This window comes from Trematosphaeria pertusa (assembly GCF_010094035.1).
Source record: "Trematosphaeria pertusa strain CBS 122368 unplaced genomic scaffold BU26scaffold_2, whole genome shotgun sequence".
Taxonomy (NCBI): Eukaryota; Fungi; Ascomycota; class Dothideomycetes; order Pleosporales; family Trematosphaeriaceae; genus Trematosphaeria; species Trematosphaeria pertusa.
Window position 1 is genome coordinate 935,770 of NW_022987213.1, and position 10,727 is coordinate 946,496.

At 47.0% G+C, this 10,727-nt stretch overlaps 1 protein-coding gene across 1 annotated transcript; it reads left to right on the forward strand.

Moving 5' to 3' along the window:
• Positions 1-1,135: 1,135 nt before the first annotated feature.
• BU26DRAFT_527489 (glycoside hydrolase family 35 protein) lies at positions 1,136-4,962 on the forward strand (the record flags this gene model as incomplete). Its single annotated transcript, XM_033830780.1, has 2 exons — positions 1,136-1,205; positions 3,053-4,962. 2 exons carry the CDS (start codon positions 1,136-1,138, stop codon positions 4,960-4,962), a joined length of 1,980 nt encoding a protein of 659 aa, XP_033689328.1.
• Positions 4,963-10,727: the final 5,765 nt, after the last annotated feature.

The window sequence follows — 10,727 nt, forward strand, 5'->3', positions numbered from 1 at the left end:
TGCCGCCGCATGCAACGCATCTCCTCTCCGTGTCAATTGGACGATTGAACGAGTGAACGAGTGAATCAGTGGCTTCGCCGTATTTCTTTGTCGATCTTGTGTTGATATTGTGCTAAAGAGCTATCCCATCATTCTCTCGTCCCAGTTGATTGATATCCAGCCCGTCTCTTTTATTTGCCTCCCTGGTGCGCATGAAATTTTCGTATTCCTGGCGCTGATTCATTTTACATCTGCTGAACTCTTCCAGATCATCCGGTGATTGGAGATTTTGGAAAGGTTTTGTATCCAAGCAATGTTTCATAACTTCCGCTAATGGAAAGCTTTCCCGGATCGCCAGATTGTACCAGAAAGTTCCGTCCTGCCTGAATTCTCGCATCAGACTAGAGAGGGTGTGCCCGAGCTCATAGCGACCTTCCTCCTCCTCCAGTAGCTCAAGGAACACTGTTAATTTTGCGTCATAATTTTCCAGATCACGGTCACTCCATTCGAACGGTTCGGTTCCCGTAAGCCACCACGGCGGAGAGCAGAGGAAAGTGGCCGGGGCAGCGTAGCAGAATTCCCAGTCAATGATTGCGACAATCGTATACGATTTGTCCACAAGGATATTTCCAAATCGCAGATCATCGCAGAATAGCCGGAACAGAGTGTCGTGTTTGGCAGCAAAGTGCTTAGCCATCAGCTTGAGTGTATAGATAGACTTGTAGTCATCACGTGCTTCTTCTTCGTCTTGGCTGGCTAACGGATTGTTGCGGAGATGAACCAAGCTCTGTTCCGCCAGAGCATTGAAATAATCGATGGTAGAGTCAAAAGGTCCATCCGAAGCTGCGGAATGTCTGTCAGAGCATGAACCAATCTGCGATAAGAAGACCAACCTCCAACTCTCACTCCTCCCATCCTCTCTATCTCGTTCATTTTGAAAGTCAACGGTCCCGATGTAACAGGCCACACGCGATCCGACTCTGTTTCTTCCATGGACAACGCACCTATCTTTGGAAAGCTGTGGGTAAAGAGCTGAAGATAGATGCGGGCGATTTGCCTGTAAATTTTTTCAATAACCGAGTCGGAGACGTCCCTCAGCCTCCCATCTTTCTCGTCCAGAAGCACATCGTCCAGAGGAATCCCATCGACGAATTCCATGATAATGTATGGCCCAAGACCGACAAAATCGCCCGTAGCCACACCAAAGGCTATCACTTTCGGAACAGGTATTGTCGTCTTCTCTCTAAGAAAGTGCATGACGGCAACTTCATTTTGAGCCTTGGTTAGTGGGTTCATGGTGTTTCCTGGTACTGGAAAGCGGAGAATCCATTCCTCTCCGTCCTCGTCGAAGCGAAGCCTGAAACAGTAATTGAACGCTCCTTGAAGCCGTTGGATTACTCTACAGACCTTTCCCTGCCGATGATGTGATGCAATCTCTTCGACACGGGACCTACGGTCATCTGTATGATCGAATGAGGTGAGGAACATAAGCCAGCGCTTCTCGGCGGTCTGACTTGCGTTAAGAACGTTACGATTAACTCGCATTAGGAAAACTGCGCGCGCGCGCGTCGTGAAGGCAGGAGAAGGATTTGGGAATATTTCTGCTGGGCTTGGTGGGGGGTGTGTGTTGATCTGGACCACCCAGTTTTCGATTTTGGGCCAACCTTGAGGCTAAGACAAATCCGGTCACCGCCGGTAAAATGCTATTGATTCTGCCGAGTAGCGCCTTGGCAGGGTGGTCCAAACCGGGTGGCGACTTGGATCACGTGCCTTGCACAAGGGTTTCTTGCCGGCGGACTTTCCACATCAAATTCGCTGCACGGTGATGACTCAGAATTCATAAGAAAGAGAGGAGAATTGCATTATTTTGCGTGCATAACATAGCTCAGCAAATCCCGTCGACGCTCCGCTCAGTCTCCGCTCAGTCTCCACTGAAGCGGTGAAGGCATAATTGAATGCGTGTGTTCTTCATTTGGACGTTTGTTCTTTGAGGTGCTTGCAGCTTGAAGGTGCGGTTATGAATCCTGGGATCTCTGGGTGGATGGTAGGTGGAGTTATGGGCATGGCATGACATGGCATTTTGATATTCCCTAGATTACGTCTCCACCTCGACCACCAAGGCATTGCACAGCTGGAGGAGGGCATGTGTGCCAGAGATAGCGCGACGAGCCCTCTTCTCAAGGTGCTTGATATGCGTTTTGCACCAGTCCGACCGCGTTTGGTACGGTGACAGTACGGTATCCAGAGGTATCACTTCTTCTCCCGACTGCGTCGGATCATGGTCTCCATCCAACTTCCCCAATTAGGCTGTGACTAGTGCAATGCTCTGGCAGAAGGACTCGTCCAGCTTCCGCTTCTTTTCGAGCTCCTGCTCAACATCGTTTGCCCACCTCTGTGCACTACTGCAAAGCTTGCTGACCAGCTCGACAGCAGACTTCGAGTCGCGCACCCCGGCTTCACCGGCTTTTCGCGCTGATATGCTGGCCGTGACGGCATTCTTGGCCAGTTCGACAGGGGCTCGAGTTTCAGTGGTCGACGAGGGAGCTGCTGGTGATGACTCTGGTGATAACTCTGGTGGCTTTGGTGGCTCCTGCAGCCCAGCCAGGAACCATGCCGCCTCCACAACCCAATCATGGCATCCTGGCGACCCCGGACCTTACGAAGGACCGCTTCCCATGGCATCCAAGGCGAGCGCTGCTGCATGTTGCGACGACGAAGAGACGGCGTCTCAGCCGTTGTGACTTCCGGGGGCTGTTCGGGCGGGAGCGCGGGGCAACAGGTCACGTGGTGCCGACGGCCCCGCATCGTCCCACATAGCTATCCCCCTCTTCTCTCAATGTAACCCTATGTGCCTATTCTGCACGGCAATGTCAATTATTGCGCTATGTAGCATAGCCTCTTGATTGTTCCGCCGCTCATAGAAGCGGCTTCCGCATAGCGCCTGCTCGATAACGGCCGAGGATGCAGTCAAGAGAGCGGCGGATGCGCTGTGTACGCAAACTCTCCTTCTACGCTGCCACGCCGCGGGAGACGGCGAACATGAAGCTTCGCGCGATACTGACTCTTCTTGTAGTTGGCGGCTGGGCCATTCTCTCGCCGTCGCCCGCCTCGCCCGCCGCCGCCCCGTCCTTCACGTACGACCGCACGCACTTTCTCCTCAATGGCGAGCCATACCAGATCATCGGCGGCCAGATGGATCCCCAGCGCATTCCTCGCTCATACTGGCGCGATAGGCTGAGGAAGGCGCGTGCGATGGGCCTGAACACCGTCTTTCCCTACGTGTTCTGGAACATGCTCGAGCCGGTGCAGGGCGCGTGGAATAACACGGGCGAAAACGACATCGCTGCCTTCTTCCGCATCGCGCAGGAGGAGGGCTTGCATGTCGTGCTGCGACCGGGCCCCTACGTCTGCGGCGAGCGGGAGTGGGGCGGCTTTCCGGCGTGGCTCGCGAGCATTCCCGGCATGCTCGCTCGGGCGTACAACGAGCCCTTCCTGGCAGCTGCGAAGTCGTATCTGCAGAGCCTGGCCAAAGACCTGGGCTCTCTCCAAGTAAGCCAGGGCGGTCCGATCCTGATGATCCAGGTCGAAAATGAGTATGGCTCGTTCGGAGCCGACCACAACTACACAGCCGCCATCAGAGACATCCTTCGCGAGACGTTTGACGCCGTGCTCTACACCAACGACGGCACGGTTGACTGGACGATAGAGGGCGGCTCGGTCCCCGGTGTGCTCGCCGAGATCGACGGCGACCCATGGAGCGGCTTTGCGGCACTGCGCAAGTATGTCACAGACCCCTCACGGCAGGGGCCGATGCTTGACGGAGAGTACTATACCTGGGCGCCAGACCAGTGGGGCTCGTCCAACACGCACAACACTACCGAGGGTCGGCCTGAGGTGGTGCAGCAATTCGTAAATGACCTTGACTATGTCATCGGCAATGAGTCCGCCTCCATCAGCCTCTATATGGTTCATGGCGGCACCAATTTTGGGTTCAGCAATGGTGCACTGTGGCAGAACCGGACGACCGCTTTCACCTCGAGCTATGATTACGGGTCTCCCATCGACGAGAGCGGTCGCACAAATGACCTGTACCATGCCCTTCGAGATACGATCCAGCAATACGTCACAGCAGGCAGTATTCCAGATGTGCCAGAAGATCTCCCTCGAATGGAAATTCCGCAGTTCAGTCTTTCTCCAGCTGTGGCGCTCTTTGATATAAAAGGTGATAAGAAAACCGGCAGAAAAACATTGGCCATGGAAACCCTCGGCCAAGCGTACGGCTTCACTCTCTACGAACATACAGCGACAAGCTTCGTGAAGGGCCACGTCCAGCCCGGAGATCGAGCCCGAGACCGCGTTCTCGTCTTCGTGGACGGCATCCGCCAAGGCGTCATCGACAGTCAATACCAGCACCCACTGGACGTTGACGTTGATCTATCCCCTGGCAGCAAGTTGCAGCTTCTCGTGGAAAATCTTGGCAGGGTCGACTACTACTCGCGCGGCAATCCGTATCGTAACTACCTGCAGGACCCATACAAGGGCATAGTGGGTGATGTCAAGCTGAACAGTACCATTTTGGAGGGCTGGGACATGTACACCCTGCCTCTTGATGACGTCTCCCGTGTTCGAAAAGCCTCAGCCAATGTCTCGGCTTCCTCTACTCCGCTTTTCTACCACGGTACATTCCAGATTGATAAGCCGACCACGACAAACCCAGCCGAGCTTGATACGTTCCTGGCGCTTCCCGCCGGCGTGAAGGGCAATGTCTGGGTGAACGCTTTTCACCTCGGTCGCTACTGGCGTGTAGGTCCGCAGCAGTCGCTGTACCTCCCCGGTACGGTGATCAAAGCTGGGAATCAGGTGAATGAGGTTGTTGTGCTAGAGCTCGAGCCTGATCAAGTCAAGGGTGAAATGGTGGCCATTGGGCAGCGGGAACGCGTCTGGGGAAATCACCCCGACGATGATTGCCTTCGTTGTATCTAGTTCGGAATGATGGATCTCTACTGCGACCGTCGTCATGCGCTCTTCACTCCGCTACTCCGCTGCACTGGCCACTAGTCACGATGCTTTGTCACTACGCATACAGCTTTTGCTGTCTGTCGTGTCGCGGTCAACGCCATTCGGCGCTCACACGACGGGGCCCAGCCGTCTCCCGATAAAGCAGCAAACGTCACACAGCTAGTCATCAAGCCCCGCGCTGCAGTCCCGACCATCTCTGAGCCTCGCCGAAAACGCTGGGTACCTTCTGTGCCGCCGAAATTCCCGACCGCGTTCGACCGCTGCAGCCCCTACCCCCCCTCGGTACCTCGCACTAGGCTGTTGGTCCTTCTGCGCGGCCGAAATCCCGACCGCATGCGAGAACGACCTATGGTAGGACAGACCCAGATGTGGCGGCGGAGGTGGTATCAGAACTGGGCGCTCTGACGAAGGTGCGCATCTTGTTCTTGCGCTTAGGTAGGCGGAACACCTCCTCAGACTAATTATAGACTCTGATAGAGAATGTGGCACAACGCGATGTACCATCGCCCCGGAACTGCAATACTCGTGACGCTTTGCGCCTGCTAACCCTTTCTACGCACGTCTTCTTGTTCCTAGCCGTCATGTCATGGCGCTGGACACTACTGCCGTGAAATCTGATCTTGGAGAAGGTGCTGTCGAGCGGGCCATGTTTAAGGAACCCTGTCCCTCGAAAACGGTGAACAAGCTCCTCTCTCCCTCCCTCCCTCCCTCTACGATCCTCCTCTCAACCGTGTCTCCGCGAGTCCTTCATACTCCTTTATGGCGAAGCCATAGTCGCCGTCGCCGTAGGGTCTGGGCTCTGCCCACCTATCACCACCTCAACGCGTCTAGCAGCCACGATAATTCCGCGACGCCGGACGCAAAAATTGGAGCTTTGGAGGCGGCGCCTCCGAGGACCCACATCGGCATCGCGAAATTCAGTCTTCCTCCTGCGCCTGTCCAGGCCTGCGCCGATACTACTAGTATGGATGTTGGGGCTCGCTTGCCGAGCGGCTCTTCCTAGAAGAACGAGGAAGTTAAACTGCCCATTCGCAAGCTCCTCCGTTAAGGCTCTTTACTAACGCGAGATGTGCCGACCAAGGAGTGCTCTAGGAACCCCGTAGTGCACGTTCGCGCAGGGCTGGTATGTATACCCGCCACTATGTGCACAGTAATATTAACGTAGCGGAGAAAGCCATCGTTTCCACCTCAACCACCACCTTTGCCGCTCACACGTTCCGCTGTGTAGACACTACACACCTTAATAATAGCTCCTCTTCTACAGCTAAGGGCACCTTGGATTCAACGCGCAGCTCCAACAACAAAGGTCAGTCGTGTTTATGCGCGAAGCTACCTTCGGATTATCCAAGACCTCCACACCACATCGGTCCTCGCACGGCGAGCGGTGCTCAAATACAACGGTACAAAGTGGGATATGTGCGGACGCAGCCACACCATGCAATTATTCCTATGCCATTAAGCATTTAAGTTCATCGAACCGCACCGCGATAGACTGGACCAGTTCAAGTCCATCGTCTTTAGAGCCGGAGACGTGCGACCAGGAGTTTACGGCCCATACAACTGAAAATATCATTCAACATGATTATCCGAGTATACCAGGAAGCCAACGCATATTAGGGATACCCGTTGTAGAATGCAAGTAAAATCAGAATTCTACTCTCCGTTATTGCAGTCTTGTCGATCATGAAAAGCAAACTCCTAAAGCACTTAGCACTTCGTTAGATCAGGTTGCTTACAGAGAGCAATCAGTTAATAGTAACGCGTAACGGATTGATGCGACGGTCACTCGTCTACTAGCATCTACAACCGATTAGTAGAACAGGTGCAAAATAGTTAGTTAGTAACAAGAGCATTGTTCTAACGAGGGGAACCTTTAATAAGTTACCGTGCGGAACTAGAAGAGTGTCACCAAACTAACAACCCTAAAGAATCCCTCAGTATACGCAGAGCTTGGACCACGACTAGACCGTAGAGGCGCATCTCCCCAGCATTTACTCAACAGGGCCCAACGGATAACAGCAGTAAGCAAAGCATACTAAGCTCCAGTGTCGCATGTTTAGATCGCTATGCGCTAGATGTACCGCTGGATTTATCCTCTTGAGCAGAAGCATGGGGGCAAGACCTTAACATATCGAAGCGGATGCCGACGAACGTATCACACTCCGGCTTCATTATACTTCCTCCCATTGTTGAAGACCCCAACGCCTCTCACTTAGCGTCTAGCGTGAGATTTGTATACGACATGGCGATATACTACTTAGCCAAACGCAAACGAAGATGCTGCTCTAGGCATATAATAGCCTACCTTCTGTGGTTAGAAAGTAAGAATGCTACCTCGTCCGGGATAACTGATCGCGGACTACAGACGGCAGGGCATCTATTGTGCACCACAGACGCGGCATTCGAAGCAGGCGATCCGGATGCCGCTCTGCCGCGAAACAGCTGCAGGCGAGTATTCCCGCGCCCTATCTAGACTCCTTTTGCATGGATAGTTGCCTAAAAGTTGAAGCAGTTCAAAGCCGTTGCAATGCTCCTACGATCCTACTCGTTTCTCGTGCAGGTTTCTTCTTTCTCGGCGAACCTGAGTTCTGCCTGCATCGTCATGACGGCTCATATGGCGACTCTTGAGTCTTTGCGTGCGAACCTGAACCACTATCTTCTCTTGGGAGCGCCCAAACGGAATATCTGAGATGTGGGAATCTATTGCCTTCCGAAGATTGATGACTCTAACTGCTAGATAGCACCCATTTCCCTTCGCCCAACTCTGCAGGGGCAGCCTCGGCGTCCGGGACGTCAATACATCAGCGGGCGCTCCTGACGCCGACATGGAGTTGCTCAACTACTATAAGTCTCACGATCTAAAGGCGAACGCGATACGCCGGACGAGACAGGTTTGCCAGTAACGTAGAGCAGTGCGAGGCTATCTCTGCCCTTATTCCCCAGCAACTAGTCTAGACCGCAGGGCCTACCTATCTAACTAATACCCATTCTGCTAACGCATCGTAGTAGAGCTTAGCGGCCACGGCCACGGCGGAGAAGAAAACAACGATGACGAAGATAAATATGGCGGTATCCAAATCTCCCTAGGCAAGTAGACTAATAGAGCCGCTCGAGCTAGTATCTAGATATCCGCTTCGTGCATAAGAAGCTCGATTGAGAAGAAATAGAACACGGGCTACCGCTTCCGCACGCTGCCTAGGTCCCTCGCCGGTCAGCATGGACGCCATTATAGAGGTGTTGGCGGAAGCCGCTATACGGCACCTAGCAGAAGAACTAGAACGTATTGTTTACTATTAAGAATCACGTGTTAATTACGTAATCGCGCTAGCCTAGTGTATATAGCTAGAGCTTTTAGCTCTTATATAATTAATAATATTATACTCTACTTTATTACTTTAATAAGTTATAAGTCTAGTATTCTACTAACTACTACTATACTATAATAATTTACTTATTTTATATCTTCTACTATTATTATTACTACTAGCTATATAAATTACTACTAGTACTATTTATTACTAGACTATTTAGCTATATAATACTACTCTACTATTATTATTACTAATAGTAGATAACTTATTAATAAGTAGAATATCTATCTATTAATTTTTCTTTTCTTTTTACTATACTTTTTTATAATATACTTTATTATTAAACTCTCTATATTATCGAACTCTCTACAATTTCTTAGTAACGAAAATTAACGAAAATTAACTTATTTTTCTTAAATAACTAAGTAAAACCTTAATATTTTTCTATAAAAATTTATATCTATATTCTTTATAGTATATTATACCTTATACTAAAGTTATACTAAGATATATTATATAATTAAAAAGCTATACGTATTTAACTAACTTTTAAGAAAAATCTATTTTACTTCTAGTTAGTACTATTATATTACTATAATAATATATAAAACTTATAGTATATAGTATTTATAATGTAATAAAGGTTTCTAGAAAATTTCTATAGCGCTAGCTCTTCTAGGTATAGCGTAATAAGAGATAACGTACTTTATTAGTAAACACTCTATATTACTAAACGCCTTACAATTTCTTAGCAACAAAAATTAACGAAAATTAACTCGTTTTTCTTAAATAACTAAGTAAAACCTTAATATATTTCTATAAAAGTTTATATATATATTCTCTATAGTATATTATACCTTATACTAAAGTTATACTAAAATAGATTATATAATTAAAAAGCTATACGTATTTAACTAGCTTTTAAGAAAAAACCTAGTTTACTTCTTATAAGTACTACTATATCTCTATAATAATCTATAAAACTTATAGTATATAGTATCTATAACTTAGTAAAGATTTCTAGAAAACTTTTATAGAGCTAGCTCTTCTAGATATAGCGTAATAAGAGATAGAACTTAAAAAAAATTTTCTTTAAAGTTTTCTCTTCTAACTATATATATATATATATAGGTAATCTAGCTATAAAACTTATTATTATATAAATTATAGTAGACTTTAACTATATAGAGCTTATAATCTAATAATATAGTAGCTTTAAGTAGTTATTTAAAAGTAAAGTCTTTTTAGTAGTATAGTATAGAAAGAGAGAAATATACTAAAACTATCTTAAAATAATTACTTCTAAATATATAGTAGACTTATAGTATATATAATCTTATAGTATATAACTTTATATAGCTAGATTATTTATATATATCTATAGTTAGAGAAGAAAACTCTAGAAAGAAATTTTTTAAATTTCTATCTCTTATTACGCTATACCTAGAAGAGCTAGCTCTATAAAAGTTTTCTAGAAACCTTTATTAAGTTATAGATACTATATACTATAAGTTTTATAGATTATTATAGAGATATAATAGTACTAACTAGAAGTAAACTAGTGTTATAATTATAGAATTGGAAATAGAGTTAACTAGCTAGAACGGGGGGAACAGTAGGCTAAGCCCGGGGTTACAGGACAAGGGATCACGTGCAGGGTTACGGGAATAATCAGGGTCACGTGACATAGATTAGATAGATTAGACGAAGCTAGGTAGATTAAGCCTAATCTATAGAAGCTAGGTCTTAGTACCTAATCTAGCTAAGATAGCATATATATATAACTAGAAGAAGCTTACTTCTTATAGCTTCTTATAGTTATTACTTTATTTATTAAATTACTATAGAGACTTGCGATTTATAGTATTATTACGTCTACCTCTTTATTACTAAAAAATTCTAGCCTAAAGTATACCTCTTACCTTCTCTTATAAAAGTAAGCCTTAGTCTTAGTTAAGAGAATAGCTTATAATAAAATAACTACCTAACGTTAAAGAGTAGAACTATTATATTAATAGTTAGAACCTAGCCTAGAAAGACCTAAGCCTAGAAGCTAACTATAGAAGAATAGATTATAGAACTCTAATAGGTTGTAACAGTACTCTAGAAGATAAGCGTTTAACAGGTAGAAGAGCTAGCTATAGTAAAACGTTAGGCCTAGGCTAAGATCGCCCTGCTACGACGTTTTAATAGCAAAAGAGAGAACCTTAACGCTTTTCTAGTAGCTATAGAGCTCTACCTATAATATAACGCTATAGTATTTCTATAGAATAAGAATAAGATTCTAGAAGCTATAATAAACATAAAAGAAGAAGTCTTTATATAGGCTAAACTCTATATATTAGACTAGCTAGAAAACAAAGGTAATATAAAAAGAATATAATAGTCTATAGATAAGATCTTTAAAAGCTAGACTAG